The 22,285-nt window shown below is 39.9% G+C and overlaps 1 protein-coding gene across 2 annotated transcripts in view; it reads left to right on the top strand.

The window, feature by feature from the left end:
• Nucleotides 1-1,105: 1,105 nt before the first annotated feature.
• cpsf6 (cleavage and polyadenylation specific factor 6) overlaps nucleotides 1,106-22,285 on the top strand; it is a 75,265-nt gene continuing 54,085 nt past the window's right edge. For both annotated transcript variants that reach the window (XR_006314552.1, XM_043709775.1), the window contains exons 1-7: nucleotides 1,106-1,233; nucleotides 15,349-15,567; nucleotides 16,473-16,576; nucleotides 17,849-17,994; nucleotides 18,778-18,948; nucleotides 19,719-20,220; nucleotides 21,570-21,685. Coding sequence is in view for 1 of the 2 variants with exons in the window: in XM_043709775.1 (XP_043565710.1) it covers nucleotides 1,114-1,233; nucleotides 15,349-15,567; nucleotides 16,473-16,576; nucleotides 17,849-17,994; nucleotides 18,778-18,948; nucleotides 19,719-20,220; nucleotides 21,570-21,685 (1,378 nt within the window). In the remaining variant the exon portion in view is untranslated. The remainder of the gene's footprint in view (nucleotides 1,234-15,348; nucleotides 15,568-16,472; nucleotides 16,577-17,848; nucleotides 17,995-18,777; nucleotides 18,949-19,718; nucleotides 20,221-21,569; nucleotides 21,686-22,285) is intronic.

The following is a 22,285-nucleotide window of genomic DNA, read 5'->3' as shown; positions in this document are numbered from 1 at the left end:
CCCTCATGACCTGTCCCATCTGTCAATCTTCCTTCCCACCTATCCGCTCCATCCTACTCTCCAACCTATCACCTTTACCCCACCTCCATCCATCTTTTGCATGCTCAGTTACCTTCTCCCCAGTCCCACTCCCCTCCCATTTATCTCTTCACCCCCGAGGCTCCCAGCCACATTCCTGATTAAAATCATTTTATCCTAGGTATCGCAGTTCCAATGAAGAGGCACCAGACTTGAAATGTTAACTCTAGTTTCTTTCCACAAATGCTGCTGAGTTTCTCCAATAATTTTTGTTTTTGTTCCATCATCACCTCCTTCCTCTTGTATTCAACGACTTGACTAGTAACAGCAAGTATCCCATGTGCTTTCTTAATTACCTTATCCACTTGTCCTGCTGCTTTCGAGGATCTACAGACATGCACACCATGGTCCTTCTGAAGATGGGTCACTGGACCTGAACGGTTAACACTGCTTTCACTCCACAGATGCTGTCAGACCTGCTTAGTTTTCCCAAGTATTTCTGTTTTTGCTTCCTATTTCCAGCATCTGCGGATATTTATTTCTTTTAAGGTCCCTCTGATCCTCTATACTTGCTAGGGTCTTGTCATTCAAGCAGGAGGCTGGAAAAATGCAGCAAGACAGGCAGCATCAAGAGGTGGAGAAGTCGACATTTTGGATACAACCCGTCTACAGGAATCCTGATTTATGGTTATACCCAAAATGTTGAGGACTTAATTTCCTGTTGCTGCCTGGCTTGTTGTGTTCTTCCAGCCTCCTGCTTGTCTACTTTGGATTCCAGCATCTGGATTTTTTTTGTCTCTGACAGGATCTTGTCATTCAACACACTGTTTGCTCTAAATTGGTTTATGCTCTTCAATTTAGTTGTTAACTGGACATGTAGGACATGTAATTTGGCATGTTAAGAAAGCAGACGTGGGGGGGGGGGGGGTGAAGAGGGGAGTGCAATCTGACACAGAATGGAAATACTTTGGTTACCCCCAAATTAAAATGGTGGAATGGCCTTGCTTATCCGGTGCTGTCAAGGGTGCGCAGGGTTGAGGGTGTAATTGCGACGCCGGCCTGCTGGGGAGGAGGAGGGCGCTGTTTCCGGAAGTGATGCAGCGACCCTTCAAACGGCCGCTCGAGGCGCAGAGACAGAGAGAGAGAGTTGGTGAAATGGCCGACGGTGTGGATCACATCGACATCTACGCCGATGTCGGCGAAGAGTTTAATCAGGTAATGATCGGTATCGGTGAGCCTTGGAGCGAGGCCGCCGCTGGCCAGATATTGCTTCTCCCCCCCCGCAACCAACAGTTGTTTTAAAACTGTGGCCATCGCTCGCTGCTACACAATCGAAGGAGAGTAGGAGGGAACGGTGAAGTCGGCCTCGGTTCACTGAGCGGGGAAGGAGGGAGGAAGAGGAGTGCAGCGGGAACACAGATTCCCAGGACCCCTTTCTCCTGGGGCCGCCCATCCCCCAGCAGCCGGCACCGGGCTCCTTATCGTCATTCGGAGATGGAGGTCCCGGGCCCGCTTCCCTCAAAAGCGAAGGAGGGAAGAGTGAGAAACTAGGCCGAGAGCTCCCTTTCTCTCCTCCCATTCAGCCCCCCCCCCCCCCCCCGCTCTTCGTCCGGCCGAGGGTCCACCCCCAGTGGTGCTTGGTTATTTTAAAAATCGCGTTGGGTAGTATTTTCTCTGGTAGTCCTCTTTGTAACCGGTGGATACCGCGCTGCCGAGCGAGGCGCTGCTTTTTTTTGGAAGAACAAAACATAACAACATGGCGCCCGAGAGCGGGAGGCGGGCGAGTAAACAGCAGCTATTTATTGCGTATTCCCTACCCAGCACATTCCTGGAGTCCCGTCTACCAACAAATGTTACTTAAAATCCTTCATTTATCTCAAAACAAGGTTGAGCAATTAAGGTGGGAAGATCTCAAATTGTTAGAGTAGGAGAAGAAATGGCGCTGAAGTGAAATGGGGGAGGGGGAGAGTTAAATGATCTGGAATGTCTTGTTATTTTCTACTCTTGGCTGCAGTCTTCCGTCAATCTGTTTTCGACGTCTAGTCTGACAAATTTAACACTTCTTTAATGTTGTACGACCTGCATGTGAAGTGGCCAAAGTACAGTTTTAAATTATGCCACTACCAAAATGATTAATTCTCCAAATTTTCTTCAATTTCAGCATCACCAAAATTGAGTTTGCAAATTGTAAATCCTATTATCACCTCCTCTCCCAAGTCCAGGTTGTCCGAGCAGCCATTGATCAGTCGTCACATTTGTTGCTGAAGCTGTTCTACTTGTTTCTTTACGTAATTTAGTTAAATCAGTTCATTTGTTTTGAAAAGGTAATTTACTGAGGTAGTTTTTGGTGTCCTGAAGTTATACAAAATATATTCCTAGTAGAATTATTGAAATTTACTGTGATTTCAACCCATCATATCTGTACAGGCTCCTGAAAGAGCTACCCAACTAGTCCCATTCTCTAAGGAGAAAGTGAGGTCTGCAGATGCTGGAGATCAGAGCTGGAAATGTGTTGCTGGAAAAGCGCAGCAGGTCAGGCAGCATCCAGGGAACAGGAGAATCGACGTTTCGGGCATAAGCATTCCTGAAGAAGGGCTTATGCCCGAAACGTCGATTCTCCTGTTCCCTGGATGCTGCCTGACCTGCTGCGCTTTTCCAGCAACACATTTCCAGCTCTAGTCCCATTCTCTAGCCCTATCTCTGTAATGCGTTAAATTAATAACTTTCAAATATATGAGCTCTCTTTTGAAACTTCTGATGAAATCTAACTCTACCTTTCCCCTGGGCAGTACATTCCAAATCCTACATATCTCACTTTCAACTGTCTCTAGTCTGTGAAATATCCAAATATAGAGCTGAAAATGTGTTGCTGGAAAAGCGCAGCAGATCCGGCAGCATCCAAGGAACAGGAGAATCGACGTTTCGGGCATAAGCCCTTCTTCAGGAGCTACTTGACCCTGAAAATCTGTCTTTTTCTAGTCTGGGATTTCAATTACTGACTTTTTAAAATCCTCTTCCAACATAATATGGCATCTTTATTTCCCAAATGCTCTCCCTTTCTGAATTTGTCTACAGCTTATGATTATACTGTTGTAAATTTTTTATTATTCATAATTTTGATCAGCTCAAGTCACCTCTTAAACTTCTCTGCTGAGGATAATAATCCCAATCTCTCTTTTTTTTTGAATATAAAATTTCTTATTACTATCATCATTCTAATATTTCCTTTTGCACTCTCTCCAAGGCTTTAACATGCTTAAGTAAGGTGCCTACAACTGAACACAATAATTCAATTGTGATGTGACCCAACATCTATAGAGGTGTAGCATCACCTCTTTGCTTTTATACTCTTTTACTTTGTATATAAACTGAAGTCCAAAAAGATCACATCTACTACTCTGCCCTCATCAATCCTCTTTGTTACTTCGAAAAACTCAATTAAGTTTGTGAGACATGATTTGCCATGCACAAAGCCATGTTGACTACCCCTAATCAGTCCTTGCCTTTCCCTGAAGAAGGGCTTATGCCTAAAACGTCGATTCTCCTGCTCCTCGACGCTGCGTGGGCTGCTGCGCTTTTCCACACTTTTCAACTTCAATGGAGTGCCACAAGGATCGGTCCACAATTTTTTGTCACTTACATAAATGATTTGGATGTGAGCATAAGAGGTACAGTTAGTAAGTTTACAGATGACACCAAAAACAGCAAAGAAGGCTACCTCAGATTACAACAGGGTCTGGACCAGATGGGCCAATGGGCTGAGAAGTGGCAGATGGAGTTTAATTCCGATAAATGCGAGGTGCTGCATTTTGGGAAAGCAAATCTTAGCAGGACTTATACACCTAATGGTAAGGTCCTAGGGAGTGTTGCTGAACAAAGAGACCTTGGAGTGCAGGTCCATAGCTCCTTGAAAGTGGAGACGCGGGTAGATAGGATAATGAAGAAAGCGTTTGGTATGCTTTCGTTTATTGGTCAGAGTATTGAGTACAGAAGTTGGGAGGTCATGTTGTGGATGTACAGGACATTGGTTAGGCCACTGTTGGGATATTGCATGCCGTTCTGCTCTCCTTCCTATCGGAAAGATATTGTGAAACTTGAAAGGGTTCAGAGATTTACAAGGGCTTTGCCATGGTTGGAGGATTTGAGCTAGAGGGAGAGGCTGAACAGCCTGGGGCTTTTTTCCCTGGAACGTCGGAGGCTGAGGGATGACCTTGGAGGTTTACAAAATAATGAGGGGCATGGATAGGGTAAATAGGCAAAGTCTTTTCCCTGGGGTCGGGGAGTCCAGAACTAGAGGGCATAGATTTAGGATGAGAGGGGAAAGATATATAAAAGAGACCTAAGGGGCAACTTTTTCACGCAGAGGGTGGTACATGTATGGAATGAGCTTCCCGTGGAACTGGTGGAGGCTGGCACAATTGCAACATTAAAGAGGCATTTGGATGGATATATAAATAGGAAGGGTTTGGAGGGATATGGGTTGGGTGCTGGCAGGTGACAGATTGGGTTGGGATATCTGGTCAGCATGGACGGGTTGGACCGAAGAGTCTGTTTCTATGCTGGACATCTCTATGACGTGAACTGCCCTTCTCAAAGCTATGTAAACTATACGTTTCCATATTTTTTTCTGTGTATACTTATCCTGTATTATGGCTTCTATCAGTTTTGTCCATTCTTAATATCAAGTTGACAAACCTGTAATGTCTTGCTTATCATTACCCCTTTCGTAAACAATGGCATCATTTTTGCAATCCTCCAACTCCCCAGCCTGGAAAATGTCTGTCAACAGCTCCGCAAATTGCTCTCTCAGCAATCGAGGGTGCATCCCATCTGGACCAAACGACTTCCCGATCTGGAGTTCTGCCAGCCTTCTTTGCACCTTCTGTTTATCTGTCACTATACTACTCATTGCTTAACCCCCACATTTTCAACTGTGCCATTGTCACCATTTTCTTATTGGTAAAGACAGAAGTACCGTATTTATTAAATACCTCTGCCATACAATTTGCTTCAGTGAGCAGCTCACCCTCCTTATTCCTCATTAGTCCCATTCTATCCTTCACTAATCCTTTACTATTCATGTTTATTTTAATGCAGCCTGCTTCACCTTCAACATCCTTATTCCAGGCGTAACTCCTCTCCTGCATTTGTGATTTTCCTTCTGAATTTCTATTGCTATTCCAATATGCACCATGTGCCTCCTTTTTCTTCCTTATGTTCTCATTGATATCTTTAGTCAACTACAAATAAAGGTAGTCTTTAACTAGATATCTTTAGATAACTCATTTATTTCTCAACTAGCTTGCACCCTATTCCTTCTCTTTCGAAAGACTCTCATTTTTCATCCACTCTTTTATCCACCAAAATGCATTTCCAATCACCCAGCTCTGGTTCAACCTTTTGATCTCTAAAACCAGCCTTTTTCTAGTCTGAGATTTTAATCATCGACTGACTTTTTTCCCCCCTTTTCCAGCATAATATTTAAACTTATGATCATTATTTCCCAAGTGCTCTCCCACTCTAAATTTGTTCACTTGGCCTGCCTTGTTTCCTAGTACTGTACAAGATTCAGCGCAGCTCCCTCCCTTGTAGGACTGGAACTGATAGTACAACCATAAGCTGTAGACAATTATGTTTTAATCTCTGCATTTATATAGAAACTGCACTTATAGACATTGACAAATCCATAAATTCAATTAAATAAGCTTTTCCATATTTATCTGCATGCTTTTATTAAAACTAAGTTCTCGGGGCATCTCATTTGAAGACACAGAAGTTTAGTACAAATGTGGTTATTAAATTTACAAAGAGAATGATAAGAGAAAATATATTTTGTTTACCAGGTGAAGAGTTAAGAATGGTTGGGGTGAGGAGAGGCTTGAGAGGGAAAAGACGATAACGTGCAACTTAGAATTTATGAAGTAGAGCAGGAAATTATTGTCGATGACTATGTAAGCATAGTTTACTAGAGGAAAGCAAACATTCTAGGCCACAGATGCTATCTGAAAAGTTCATTTTGAAATTCAGTACTCTTTCTATTTCATATGTAACACTACAAATTGATGCTTTTGGGTGAATGACATAAATAGGGGCAGGAGAAAATCATATGGCCCATCTTAGGCTTCAACTGCATTTTCCTGCTTGCTCCCCTTATTGCTTGATTCCTTGAGACCAGAAATCTATTTCTGACTTAAATATATTCAGTGAGTATCCACAATATTTTAGGGTAGCGACTTCTAAAATTTCACAACTGAGTGATGAAATTTCTGTACAACTGTAGCAAGGTTTCTCAATTTTTCTTGTATTCTAGTCCCCTTGTAATAAAGATCGATATGCTAAAGCTATGCGGTCTCAATTTAAGCATCTCAAACCTGGGTGTTTTTATAAGCTGCCAAATAGGAATTAAAATTCATTTTAAATTAATAAAGTAACCTACCAGCTTTTTCAGCATGATGCTGCATCGGTAAGAGAGTCTCTGGACTAATAATTGGTTTTGCTGTGTTGAGTGGTGAAGTGCAGCCTGAAAACAGGCAAAATATAAAAGCTGGCAATATTCATTTGGGAGGCTGCTGGTTTTGGAAAAAATACTTCTAATTGCTTGCTGTACGTGCATGCTATGTTATGAAGTTCCATGCAGAGTCACACCCAAGTCTCTTAACACATTGTTTTAAAAGAAACAAATCTGCTTTCCTATTCTCAATGCCCACAGATCTGACCTGTCTGTATTTCTTAATCTCCACAACTTGCATTTCCACCAAGCTTTGTATTCTCAGCAAGCGTAGATACCTTATTCTGCATCTGAGTTATTAAAATGGACTAAAAATACCTGATGTCCCGGCACTGAATTTTTTTTTCTCTACTCCACTAATCATGAACTGCCAATGTCCCATTCGTCCTTGTTTTCAACCTCCTGTCTGTTAACCAATTCTTAATCCATGCTTTTTCAGTCCCTGCTCCATGAATCCTTAACTTGTGTATTAATCTTTGGCACTTTATTGAGTTCCTTCTGCAAAATTCAAGTATACTACATGTACTGGTTCCACATTATCTACTGTAATAGTTACATTCCTAATAAATTTGTTGGCTGGATATCCGTTTCCAAAAACTTATAAAAATGTTGCCTTGTTCTAATCATACTATAAGATTTCGTTAATAACAGGTTCTGACACTTCGCAGTTAATGATGTGAGGCTAAATGGCCTGTCGTTTCCTGTTTTTACACTCAATCTTGAATAAAGCTGTTATCTTTACTACCTATTAGTCTTCTGGGTCTATTCCAGGATTCAGGGAGTTTCGGAAAATCATAGTGAATCAGTTAACCTGAGTGTGTTGATCATGTTCTGGGGATTTTAGTCCCTTGCAATTTTGCAGGGCTTTTTGTGTATTATTAATTACTTTTAATTTTTATCTTTCTTTTTGGCCCTAGGGCAACCTTTTCTGATATGCAACTTGAGTCTTCTGCTGTGGAGCAGAATTATTTGTGCAATGCCTTTGCTGTGTTCTCATTCCCCATGATTTCCCCTGTTCCTACTTCAAAAGGACCAACGTTTCCATTGGATGACTTCTCCATTTCATATTCCTGCAGAAGCTCTTGCAATTCTGCTTAGCAACTAATCATAGCCAGCTTTCCTCTTATGTAATTGGCTTTCTTTAGTTTAAGATTCTTGTTTGAGATTGAAGCATGTTGATTTCAAGTTTGATGTTAAATTCATTTGCGTTATGATCACTATTTGTCAGTGAATTTTTCCAATGAAATTTCTAATTAACCCTGCCCATTGCATGTTCTTCCAGGAAATTCTCAAAGCCATTGTGTCCTGTAAACTCTTTGAAGACAATTACTACCAATTTGTTTAATGCAATTTATATGAAGATTAACATTCTCAACAAATATTACATTACCTTTGTTACTAAGCTCCAATAATTCCTTGTTTTAATTATCTATGCTAAGCTCTAACTAATAATCCAGCATTTTTTCAACTTTGCTGACCTTGATCTCTACCCATGCTGATTATATCTTCATGATTTTTCTGAGCCAAGATTTCCTCTCATGCCATTATATCTTCCTACCTTCCTACGCCTCCTTTTCTATCTGACCAACTTTGAAGTATTTTATGTACTGGAATATTTATTTCCCAATCTTGGTCACCTTGTAAATACGTCTCTTCAGTGAGGTTAGATCGATACCACTTGTGTCGTTATGATCTAAAATTGAGAGTGCTGAATTTTTTTCTTTTTGGCCCTTGTGCAACCTTTTTGATTTGCAACAAAAACAGAAATTGCTGGAGAAACTCTGGGTCTATCTGCATCTGCATTCTGATGAAGAATCACTGGACTTAAATGTTAATTCTGCTTTCCCCTTGCACATGTTGCCAGACCTGCTGAGTTTCTCCAGTAATTTCTGTTCTTGCCTCTTCTTGCTACTTGTTTATCTATCTACTCATGGCAACTATGCATAATCAGGTCGTGACCTTTTTTAAACAATTCAGTACATGGACTTGCTGTCTGAACTATTACATTTGAAATTCTCTCCCTGTCTCACTCAGCTTGCCTTTACTCCTGTTGATACACTTATTTGCCTCAACTTTCATCTTTAGAATCTCCCTCCACCCTAAATCATTTTCCCTTCTGTTAGTTGATTACCAATCTGTTGGTCCATTCTTATGTTTGCATACCCTGTTCCTTCCTGTCACACTCTGGTTACTATTACTATGCTGTTTGATTGTCTTGTCCTAACTTTCTAACTTTTCAAATCTCTCTCTCTGTCCAGTCCACACAATTTCAGCCCTGATTATTTCACTAGCCCCTGAACACTGGTCCTGTTGCAGTTTAGCTGAAGACCTCCCATGGTCAGCTTTTTGTTTATTCAGTACTGGAGCCTGTGTCCTATGAATCACGACCCATTTCTCCCTAACCAGTTTTTCATTCATGCAACCAACTCATTTTGATCATACTTATTCTATGCCAGTTTGCTTGTGGCATAGTTAATAATTCAGACATTATCATCTTTGTGGTTCTACATTTCAATATGGTTGCAAGTTGCTCGTTCCCACAGCAGAAACTGTTCATCCTATTTGTGCCATTGTTGCCTATCTAATCCATGGTAATTGGATCTTTTCTCTTGCACTCTCAATTTCCCTCCACCTGAAGATGATATTCTTAACCCTGGCATTAGTTAGGCAGTCCACCCTTCCAAGACTTGTTTTAGATTGCAGACACCAGTATACATTTTGATTTTGCCCGATTGCAACTGCATTCCTTTTCACTCTCTCCACTTAAATAGTTCCCTAGACCATGACCCTCATCAGGTTGTTTATCCTTCCTGGAATTTTGGCTCTTGTCCTGCACAAAATGCAAGAACCTTGAATATGTTAGGCAATTTCAAGAGCTGAGTCTTAATTGCTCATTTGTTTCCCTGTGACTACTTCCAAAAGCCGCGTCCAGGTAATTCCTTCCATAGTCCAGCTCCCTGACTCTGAGCTGAAATTCCTTTTGTGGGCACCTTCAGCAGATGTGATTGCCTTAGATCACTTGTCTCCTCCAGTCCACATGTGCTACAACTGACACACATCACCTTCCCTACTATTTTATTGTTTTATTTAACTATTTCCAAAAGATAAAATCTAATTATTCAGCTGACATCTACATTAATAATTATAACATGTTATATACTTAATACATTATTGTATTTCCCCAGTAGCAGTTTAAACGACTGTGCCTGTGGGATAAAGTCTTGAACTCACCAAGTCTTACTACTTACCAAATTAATGCCTTCAGGCATTCACCAGCAATTGCATGCTGAAAAAGTGTGTAAAAAGCAGCACCTCCTTACTTGTGGAGTATTTTACACGCACCAAATTTCCAAGTAAGCCACTCAAAATTATTTGTAACAGCTATTCAATTTATTGATGGATAACTGCCACTGCTGAGCAGTTTAAGCTGTTAAATGTTTTTGTGAAGATCTGTAGCTCAGGTTGTGGTTGGTTGGTTTTTTTATCTCTAAACATTTTGCCCCTCTACTAGGTGACATCTTCAGTACAGAATAGCCTCTGGTTGTTTTTGTTATCTGACCTGAATTTGTATGGTTTTTGTCTGTGATGGTGGGTAGTTATTTCTGGTTTTGTACTGTAGTGGTCTGTAGATGGGGTCTATTTCAACATGTTTGTTTATGGCACCAGTGGATGAATACCAGACCTCTAGGAATTCCTGAGCTTGTATTTATTTTGCCTGTCCCATTTGAATTGGTGTCCATCATTATCAACATGTATTGACATGAGGGAAAGCTAGTTGTTTCGTTTTGTTGCAAATTTATGCTCATGTACTCTGGTGAGTTTCCTGCCTGTTTGTCCTATGTAATGTTTCTTGCAGTTGCTGCATTGTATTTGGTATATCACATTCCTGCTGTGTGTAGTGGGTATGGGGGCTTTTGTCTTGAATAGTACCTGGTGAAGTATGGCTATTTGTGTGCTGTCGTTATTCTGGTAGAACGAACTAAGTGGTGAATACTTTACCAAAGTGTACAGAAAGGCGACACATACAGAGTGGATTTTTAATTACAACAGTAATCACAGTGTTCACAAACAGAGCTGTGTCAAGGCTCCAGAGCCTGTCAAAAAGAGGAACAGCTATACAAAATCTTTGCTCATAATGTATACCCTAACAAATTCATCCACCAGTGTCTAGCATGCAGACAGCACCAAGAAGACACTGTGTGCCCTAACATACTGACCATCTATTAGAAACTTCTCAGAACTGACTACAAGACTCTTACATCCTTTGGGAATAATGACCGCGCACAAACCAAAAGCCACACTTGGTCAGCTACTTTCCAAGACAAAAGACCGGATATCCATAATGTGCAGGTTGAATGTGATGCGCAAAATACAATGCAACAACTGCGCAAAACATTACATAGGAAAAACAGGCAGAAAACTCATCACCAGAAAGCATGAGCATCAGCTTGCAACAAAATGATACCACCAGTTCTCCCTTATGTCAATACGCACTGACAATGAAGGACACTGATTCAGCTGGGGCAGATAAAACTAAGACAGCTCAGGAATTCTTGGAGGCCTGGTATTCATCCACTGGGGCCATTAACAGAGGTAGTGAAATAATCATGTACAGACCACTATGACATAAAACCCAAAATAGAACCACCCTCCCTGACAGAGAACTGTATAAATTCGGGGCAGATCATAACAACAGCACTTCATCCAGAGGCCACATACCCCTGAAGATGTCGCCCAGTAGGGGGATGAAATGTTAGCAAAAATATCAACTGGTTTGGCGAACTGACCTTCAATTCCAGTTTAAGCTTTGCTTGTTAAATAGCTGGCATTTAAAGTATTCTTTCAATAGTTGGACTGTTAATCTACATTATAGCTTGGTTGGCAAGAAGATAGCAGTGACACCCCACCATCACCAGATTACCACGTTGGTTCTCATTTTTCGTTGCACTCCGGCATTGTCGTTTCCATTTGGTGCTCCCTATTTTTCAAGTAATGAATATCAAACATGCCTACCAGTGGCCATTAATAAGTGATAAGTTCTTCTGATCACTTTGGTTTAATTGGCCTGTTTCACCGGCTTTGTCAATTTTCATGAAACAATTTCTTTGTCAGTGAACTGCTTAGTATAATTTTGCAGTTAAGATGAACCTGACTATAATCCAGAGTTATGGTTCACATTACAATGCATTTGGCCCAATGAAGCTGAAGGGTTAAACTGACTTGCATAATATTTATATTATTGTTGTGTGCTTCAAAAGTGAACTTCTCACCATGTTTGACAGGGAGCTTGGAAAGATTTTCCATGTGAACCATTAGTTTTATTGTTACTTTGTTATACACTGAAAAGCAGCAACCATTACTTCTGGGAAACATAGAAAATCCAAACATTTGGTATGTGATTCTGGAATGGTTCTTACTTGACAGATACTTGCATGGTGAAGCTAGGGTTTGTTTCCTTAAAACAGAGAAGGCTGAGTAAATTTAATAGATGCTTTTAAAATCAAAAAGGTTTAGTAAATATCTAACTTTTATGATGTCAGATGTTGAGTAACTTGAGAGCACAACTTAAGATGGACCGTGGAATCAGGGTGCTGCTATGCAACTGCTGGTAAAAAGTTGGAATCTGCCACCTGGTTGGTTATTGTGTAGATTATCGTAACCTTCAAGAGGGAATATTTTGGAAGAGAAGATATTGCAGGGATATGGGAAAGCATAACCAACTGGATTGCTCTTGAAATAATCGATACAGGCTCTGGATTAAGTAGCTTCCTTCAGTAACTTGGGTTATTTTGGTTTAGTGAAATATTTTTCTGTGGAAGGGGATAATGCTGCGTCGTTGATCTGACCACTTTCTCAGAAGAAATTAGGCTAGTCATCAATTCCTTCAGCCGCTATTAAAGTTAAGTTTAACATGACATCATATATTTGGCAGAATTCCTGGTCTGCTATTAGTGAGACCTTGAACTATTTTAGGAATATAATTGCTGTTACGTAAGACATTCGTTTCTCAAGGATTGGCTCTTTAAATGAAATTTTCCCAAAATGCGCATCTCCATTTTTTTTCTTGACATCCTTTTGAAGGTGGGAATTTATTGTATAAAACTGTAATGAAAGTTCAGTGTTAATAAATTATCTTATGTCAGGCCTTCAGCATGTAACCTGTGCACCATGAAGTCCATCAAATTTTAGAAATTGCACATTTGCAAGACAAATCAATGCAGATAAATTTATTTTTGTTTTTCTTTCACACTCGTTCTTCATTGGTGAAGAAATCCTAAATCGGAATACCTAAATCTGTTCACTATCAGTACCTGTTCAATGATTTGAACTATATCTATCAATTGATAGACTGTGGATTCAAGCCTTTTTTTTTGGGAATGCGTCACAAATTGCTTCATCTTATTTCAGTTCAAGTTCATGCATTGCCAAAGTATGCTCACTTTGTGCTTGAACATCGCTGTTTGAATTTCTTCAATTGTTTGTACAGCTAAGATCCTCCGAAATTAGTGAGAAATCGCAAAACACCAGGTTGTAGTCCAACAGATTTATTTGGAAGCACTAGCTTTCGGAGTACTGCTCCTTCATCAGATGGTTGTGGAGTATAGGCTCATAAGACATAGCTCTTATAGCAAAACATTAATGTCATATCAACATCGGCTCCTCCACAGCATCCTCTGAAATCTTCTGGCATTTTTGAGTCTGTACTAAAGGCTGATTCACAAGCACCCTAGATTTATGCCAGTAAGTTAATGCCCAGAATTGAGACTGGTTTCTAGTTTTGAGGTTGAAAGCATGTTGTGTTGAGCACCATGCTGACTGAAGTTCTTTCATCTTGGTGGACGCAAAAGTTTTCAGAAACTTTTCTTTAGAAGAACTAAGCTGTTAGTTTACCTATTCTGCATAATATTGGGAAAATTGTGGAACCTGTTATTAACAGAACATTAGTACATAGTCGATAAATGTGTCCATGTTAGCAGAAATAGGAAGGCTGATTTAATATTTGAATGGTCATAGATTGTGAAAAGGGCAGATGCAATAAGATGTTGGTGTATTTGTACTGTCACTAAAAGTAAGAATACAGGTGCAGCAAGCAGTGAAAATGCCAAATGGTATGATGGCCTTTGCAGTGAGGCGACTCAAGCACAAGAGTACAAATGTTTTGCTTCAGTTGTATAGGGTCTCAATGAAACTACACCTGGAATGCTGTGTGCAGTTTCTGTCTTATCTGAGGATATGTTATGACTATGGAGTGGGTGCAATAAAGATTTACCTGGCTGATTCCTAAGAAAGTAGGACTAACATGTGAAGCAAGACTGGATTGGTTAGGATTATTTTCACTAGAAGAATGAGAGGGAATCTCATAGAAACTTTTATGATTCTAACAAGACAAGTCGGGATGAGTGCAGGAAGGATGTTCCCGATGTCTTGGGTCATGATTGGTAAGGTTGTCAGGTAGTCCATTTCGGACTGAGTTAAGGAGAAATTTGTTCACCCAGAGTGGTGTGCCGGTGGAATTCTGTCCCAGAAAATGGTTGAGGCCAAAACCTTGAATGTTTTCAGGAAGGAGCTAGATATAATTCTTATGGCTAAAGAAATTGAAGAGCATTAGGAGAAGGTGAGAATAGAGTACTGAGTTGGATGATCGGCCAAGATATTGAGCAGTGGAGCAGGCTTGAAGGGTCAGATGGCATACACCATCTGTTGTTAGTGTTTCTGTATTTAAGCCATAGTGCAATAAGAGTGTTAATGTGGTTTTTCAAAAGGGCAATAATGTTTGACAAATGTTTTGGTAGCTTTGAAGATGTAAATTGCAAGCAGTACATAAAGTATTTGGATACCTAAAAGGTATCATAAGGTGTTACGCAAAAGTTGAATATGAGATGAGACATGATTGATTTCAGGGTATTAAAACAGATGATGTATTGATCAATGAAGGGACACAAAGTAGGGGCAAACTTCAGAGTGTCATGAGTGACTGCCTCGACATCTGGGTGGGTTCATTGAATGGAACTGGACTGGCCATATAAGTACAATGGCTACAAGAGCAGTTCAGAGGGTAGGAAATGTGCAGCAAGTAACCATCTTCTGTTTCTTGAAAACCTGACCACCATCTACAAGGTAGAAGTCAGTAATGTGACAAAATTTTGTATCTGGTATATCCTAGATCACCTTGTTGTGGGGTTAGGTTTTAATGTTTTGTATTTAGTCATCTATTTTCTCTCGGAAGCAGTTGGAGCCTGGAAGCAGGTTTGAGACAAGTAAAGGAAATACAGACTAGTGGCACAGGGCTATCCTAGATCAATGGTGTTCACTGGCTTAGCGTAACTAAGCAAGAAATCTGCGGAATTTACAATTATGAATTATTGAAGGAAAGTCGGAAGCTCCCCAAGAAATCTCATAGCAAGATCGCTGAAGAGAATCTGTTAGCAGTGGTACACCTCCTTTGGTCCCAAGAGAAGGGAAGGAACCCTTCAGGTACAGTAAGGTACAGATCTCTTGAGGTGAAAATAAAAACTGGTTATTAAGTATGTGTTTGTGAAAGAGCTGTTACTGATGTGTTCAACTCTTATACACTCAAGGTTTTGTTTGAAATGTAAATGCTTCTGTAATTCTTTTTTAATATTCACATTTTAAAAAATTATTGGTTTGAAAGGAGATCATAATGTTATAGGATAGGCTATCTTTAGTCATTGACCTACACTTAAATGTTCATTTTTCAGGATCAAATTGTTTATGTTCATACAGAACACTTTTTTTTATTCAGCAAAAATTTCCACAATTAAACACTTTAATAAAAATCCTGAACTTTGTTCTTTATTTAGGAGACAGAATACAGTGGTCATGATCAGATAGATTTGTATGATGATGTCATATCACCATCTGCCAATAATGGAGATGCACCAGAAGATCGTGATTACATGGATAGCATGCCACAGTCTGTCTCTGATGATGGTGGCAAAACTCCTAATTCTTTGGGCCCAAATATTGTATATACGTATACTGGCAAGAGAATAGCTTTGTATATTGGAAATCTGACTTGGGTAAGTTTTTTTTTTGGCCTTGACATTTGCTAAGAGTTTGATTTAATAGTTGAGATGGCAAATTTCCTTCCTTAAAGAAGACTGGTGGATCAGAAAGTTATTAATTTAACAGCAATCAATGATGTTTTCATGGTCACCATTCCTGATAGAAGGTTTTGATTGCAGATGTTAATTTTTTTTTAAAAAGTACTTCAATTCCACCAGCAGATATGGTGGGTTTTGACAGTGTCTCACCTATTCACTTGAACCTGAATTAGTAGTTGGAGCATCATTATCAGTATGCTACCACCTTCCGAGTAAATATAATTAGTTAAAATTACAAAAGTTCCTGTTTCAGCTCAGTAACAGTTAGACAGAATATTTTGGGTGAAATCTGCTGCTTTGCACAAGAAGTTGCTGCATATATTCAGCAGTGAATCAATTTAAAAGTCAAGCCCATCTGCTTGTGACAGTTGTTTCCACCATTTATCCCAGTAGGGAGAGATGTACAGGCTCCTATGGGATCTGCAATGATGAGTTAGCTATCCAATGTGAAACATATATTAACTTGTCCCTAGTGACAAACAAATGTGTCCGATCTATTGTTTTAGAGAATTTCAAACACGAACATTAGTTACGTGTAACAGATGCTGCCTAGGATTCTCAGCAGTTAGGAAACAAAACTTTATAGATTTGTTTTTAAAAACTGCATTTCAGTCTGATTATATTGAAGGATTTGTGGTGTACTCTGAAAATCCTCATGTTTACACTTGATGTAATTTACGTCTTTCACTCCTCCATATTTGATGGTCAAGCATCTTGTATAAATTCAGCAGTTAAATTAGAATCTGAATGCGGTTCAAATCATCTGTTTTAATGTATTATGTGTCTTTCAAGTATTCATTTTTCCCCATATTGTCTTGCAGTGGACCACAGATGAGGATTTGACTGAAGCTCTCCATTCAATGGGCATAACTGATCTTTTAGAAATCAAATTCTTTGAGAACCGGGCTAATGGACAGTCAAAGGGGTGAGAGCACATGATGGATTCTTTTTTTAAAATCCTTGTAAGCGAGTTGGATAGCATGGAAACAGACCCTTCGGTCCAACTCATCCATGCTGACCAGATATCCTAAATAAATCTAGTCCCATTTGCCAGCGTTTGGCCCACATCCCCCTCAACCCTTCATGTTGATGTACCTCTTTTAAATGTTGTCATTGTACCAGCCTCTTACAGCTCTGGCAGCTTGTTCCATACATGCACCACTCTCCAAGAAAAAGTTGCGCCTCGGGTCCTTTTTAAATCTTTCCCCCTCACCTTAAACCTATGCCATCTAGTTTTGGGCTGCTCTACCCTGGGTAAAAAGTCTTGACTTCCCATTATCCATGCCCTTTGATTTTATGAAGGGAAGTGGTGGAGACTGGTACAATTACAGCAGTTTAAAGGGCATCTGAATGGGTTTATGAATAGGAAGTGTTTAGAGAGAGATGGGCTACGTGCTAGTAAATGGGACGAGATTAGGTTAGGATATCTGGTTGGCATGGATGAGTTGGACCGAAGGGTCTGTTTCCGTGCTGTACATTTGTGACTCTCGAAATCACCCTTCGGCCTCTGCTTCAGGGGAAAATGCCCCGGCCTATTCAACCTCTCCCTACAGTTCAAATTCTCCAATCCTAGCAACATTCTTCTTGATCTTTTCTGAACCCTTTCAAGTTGAACAATATCCCCCCTCTTCTTGCAGGGAGACCAGAATTGAATGCAGTATTTGAAAAATATCATAATCAGTGTCCTGTACAACTGCAATACGACATCCCAACTTCTAGACGCAATGCATTGACCAGTGCAATAAAGTGTCGAATGCTGCCTTCGTCACCTGCACCCCAGGTCTCTTTGGCAACATTCCCAAAGCCCTACCATTAATTATAGGTTCTGCCCTGGTTTGCCTTATCAAAATGCAAGGCAAATGCAATGCATTTCTCTAAATTTAACTCCATCTGTCATGCCTTGCTTTATGGAACAACTTAGTAGTGTTCTATTTGTAATTTATTTTAGTCTAAAAAATGGATCTGCGGTGAATTGTAATTCTAACATCATGAGTAAAACCTATATAATGCAGGGAGAATTCATCAGAAACTTGTCATATCAAATCCTACAAATATTGGAATATGTCAAAACAAATTGTACAAAATTGTGTAATAATGTATGGAGCAAGATTTGGCACAAGTGACAAACAGCATTTAGTGTTATTAAAAGGCAAAATGCAATTAACTGTGGTTATTTTATATTTTATTTTTAAACCAGGTTTGCCCTCATTTGTGTGGGATCAGAAAGTTCATCCAAAAAACTGATGGATATGCTGCCCAAACGAGATATGCATGGACAGAATCCTATCGTCACACCATGCAATAAACAGTCACTCAGTCAGTTTGAAATGCAGTCTAGAAAATGTAAGAGTCTATAAATACATGCACTGTTTAACATTATTTAGCATCTTTGTGCTCTGTTAGAAGTTATATAAAAGTTTTAACTTTGTATGATTGAATTGTGTCTTTAATACTAATTTTAAATTTGATTTAATTGGCAATAAACCTTATCTTTTATGATTTGAATCCTACATCCACTCTTAAAATTTGAGCACTCACCTTAATGTGTCTGTGTAATTACTAAGAGACTGTCTTATTGGTGGTGCAATATCTGATACGGATTAATAGAAACTCCTACCTGTTGAGGTGACAATGAAAAATCCCACATCATTATCAAGAGCAAGAAGTTTGTCATCTGACGGCCAAGTTTACTTTAAACCAAAAGAAAGCATGCTGTTTCTGGCACTGTTGTGCGCATCGATTGTCATGCTTTCTTGTGTACCGGCAATGACAATCTGTAGCTCATGAATCTAAAATTATGTAAACTTTGGATTTTAAGCGAAAACTGGTTGACACAGTCATTCCATGACGCAATGTAGGGTGCATACTTGAAAACGTGTGCATTTGAAATCCAAGTGCACTTAATTTATACTTGTATCTGTTCAGTGATGTGAGAATTTGGGCATCACCTGGTGTGCTCTCTGGTACTACATGCTCGCAGAAGTACAGATGTATTACCCGTCAATTGTAGGTTCTGTAAATCTGATCTCAAAAGCTATTACTTGACCAAACGTTTTGATATTTGTTTGCTCTGTTTGTTAAGTTGTAATTTTTAGCAAAATAATTGGTGTTTTATAATTATTGCAGCTACTCAGTCTGGCCAAATGTCAGGGGAAGGGAAAGCTGGCCCGCCTGGAGCTAACAGTCGATTAGCATTTTCTCAGAGTGGAAGAGGACGTGGTCGTTTCCCACCATCTGGCCCTGGTGGGGACAGATTCCCAGGGCCTTCTGGACCAGGAGGGCCTCCACCTTTTCCTGGTGAGCAAAACTAATTAACAGCACAGGTTAAGGTGATAATAAAGCCCCATAGGTCCAAATCGTTTTTAGAGTTCATTTCAGTATTAGATAGTTTCCATGGTATATCATCCAGCTCATCAAGGTTAGGAGTTCATGCTCCATGCATGCATTCTCATACTCTAAATGCCTCCCCCCTCCCCTTACATTGTTTCAGACACTGCTTTTCACTCACGTCAGGTCACTTATTGCTGATGTCTGATCTAACAACTGGAAAAGTTGGCTGAAAACCTCAAATCCACACACCATCTGTGTTACATAGGAGTGATTTCTGGAATTTTGTTTTATGCGGGAAGTCCATGTTCATCCCTGATGGATAACAAGTACTGAGAACATGCGTCAAGCCTAATCTTAGTTGTGAAAGCAATTTGTCTCAAAATTTTGCAAATAGCAATGTGTTATGTATTCTAGCTACTTTGGCATTCTTTGCGCTTGGGATGATGTTGTGACCAATTAAGTGATATGTTTTATAAGTATCAGTTGGACAGTTTCTCAATTAGTAAATAGATGGAATAGCTGACAAGGCAATTTTTTTTTTAAATGCTGATTGACATGTTCAAGTGCTGTTTCCATTTTGATGTTATTTTGAGCATTTATTAAACTTAAAGAAATTGTAATGCAAAGTTATTAGTGTTAAATATTGATCTAAATGTAATCCATGTAATCTTGACTATCAAGTGAATCATGTAAATTGCATTTCTTTGAATGTGACAGCATCTTTTTATTTTTGTCAGGGCAAGGTCCACCACGACCACCTCCAGGTCCTCCTGGTCCACCAGGCCCCCCGGGTCCGCCTCCACCTGGACAAGGTCTACCTCCTCCATTAGGTGGGCCACCAAACCGTGGTGATCGTCCTCCGCCCCCAGTTCTGTTTCCAGGACAACCGTTTGGGCAACCTCCCATGGGACCACTCCCTCCTGGTCCTCCCCCTCCTGTTCCAGGCTACGGTCCTCCCCCTGGCCCCCCTCCTCCCCAACAAGGGCCACCCCCACCACCTGGTCCCTTTCCACCACGTCCTCCAGGCCCAATTGGCCCACCAATTAATCTTGCTCCACCTCCCCATCTCCCTGGACCACCACCTGGTGCACCACCTCCAGCCCCTCATGTGAATCCTGCTTTCTTCCCACCACCAGCAAGTAATGTAATTCCCTCATCTGACAGCCGTGGACCTCCTCCATCAGATCCATATGGGCGTCCTCCACCATATGATAGAGGAGACTATGGACCTGCTGGCAGGTAATGTTTGTGTATCTTAGTTTAGCTTTGCAAATTGTCAGTTATTAATGTGTATGGTTGATAAAGTGACTGTGGTGATTACATTTTATGTAGACTCCTAAGACTTGGGTGAAAATCCACTAATGGTTGACTGTTGAAAAGAGGTTGTGATTTAAACTCTCTCCCCAGCGTGATGTTAAACTGTCGTTAATTTGTAGCTCTGTTGCATCTGTTGGTGGTCTTTTAAATATGTTGATATGGTTTGGCTTCAGCCATACAAACTCTTGTTTAAATTGGCTTCTGCCTGATGACAATCAATGTTACTCTTGCATGTTTGGAGAGGAGTGCATTTGTCGTTGCGTGAATAGGCAAAGGCATATTATAGCACTTAAATATATGAATTTACAGCAAAAGGTGGTGAACTTCTGTCTTAAATGGAAGTTAGTTTTTCTCCTTTTTCAAAGTACCTGATTGAACAAATGAACTAACTTTGACATTAAGTTCGATAACTTGTGTAGTGTAACAGGAAATATGATGTGATTTGATTCTTTATCAAAGTATTACAACCTACTGTAATTTGAGCCCTGCTATTCCTGATGTGTTCATTTATTGAAGTATGCACCCTATCCCAGTTTACCTGACTTTTAGATCAATGTTAATAGAAAATACAGACCAAGTTATAAAGTGCCTCTTAAATATATGCGTACTCACAGACAAACAATTAGAGAAGATACACTATTAGCAGAGCTAGAAAAAAAACTGGTGTCAGTTCAGTGGACTTTGCTTCCTGGTTCCGATGTTGAGATGATCCATCTTCAGCTATCCACATCCTTTGATGTTTGGTTTTCTTTCACAAAGTACACAGTAGATATTAAATCACTTGCTGTCAAATCATGTGGCCATCCTGATAAATCTCTGTTTTAGAACAGTCCTTTCTCTGTCCACCGTTTGTAAAGTTTCATTGCGCTCTGTTTAGAACATGGGTTAAGTTTTGACTCATAAAGCAATGAAATTACAATAAAGTGTAATAATACTCCAGGTGGCAGTAATGATAATTGAATGGATAAAATACAATTGGATAAAAGTAGATTTGATCTTAAGAAATTAGGTCCAAACACAGTAAGGTGTGTAAAACTTAAGGCTTCATCTGAATTTTGACGTCACCATTTATCATTCGTGAGTGGGAAAGAAATTCCAGCATTAGCATGCACAAAGAAATTTGCCAGAAATGGTTTTCTTCTTTTGTTTTTCCTCTCTACTTTATCCAATAGATCAGTTTAGAAAGTGGAAAAGTATCAGTTTTGTTGCTGTGATTACAAAAAATAAATTTGTGCTCAGCTTGCTTTTGTCTGCTTTACTTTCTATAACAGAGACATGGATTCTTCAAGGACTCCACTGAGTGAAGCAGAATTTGAGGAAATCATGAATCGAAACAGAGCCATTTCTAGTAGTGCAATATCAAGGGCTGTGTCAGACGCTAGTGCTGGTAAATTGGAGCAATTTGATTCTTTACTTCTCAATCCACCCTCAATACTGCTTCTATTCTGAAAAGTTTATCCAGGATTGTACTGATACTATAAACCACATAGTGCTTTGCCTGTTTAATTGAGACTCAGTTGATTCATCGATCTTCAGAAAGTATGTGCATTATGTATGAAAATGTACTATTTGACTCACTATCATGATGTTTGTGTTAGTAGGAATCTTTTGGGCATTCAGCAGTAGAACCAAAACATTGCAACTGCATTCTCCCCTGCTCCCCATTAATCTCCAACCAAAGCAGTTTTCAACTGTAGATCCAGTTGATTGGCTAACTGAGATTAATTAATGCAGCAAGTTGAGCAATCTTGAGATAATGGTTGTTGTGATGCAGTAATAGTGTTCTTTTTTTTTGAGCCAGGAGACCCAGGTTCAAGTCCCACTTGTTTCAGCAATGTGTAATAACATGACTTAAACAAATTGATGGGAAAATAGGAATGTGCTTGGAGATTAAATTAAGGCCCTTTTGGTCTATATGCATTAGCTATTTGGTGGGTTGAGTGATTTGGGAACTCCGTGCTGCAGAGTGCTGAGCGGGCAGAATCCG

Source organism: Chiloscyllium plagiosum, chromosome 19 (assembly GCF_004010195.1).
Source record: "Chiloscyllium plagiosum isolate BGI_BamShark_2017 chromosome 19, ASM401019v2, whole genome shotgun sequence".
In the NCBI taxonomy this organism is placed as follows: domain Eukaryota; kingdom Metazoa; phylum Chordata; class Chondrichthyes; order Orectolobiformes; family Hemiscylliidae; genus Chiloscyllium; species Chiloscyllium plagiosum.
The sequence above is the reverse complement of the archived record's forward strand: the minus strand, read 5'-3'. Positions and strand labels throughout refer to the sequence as shown.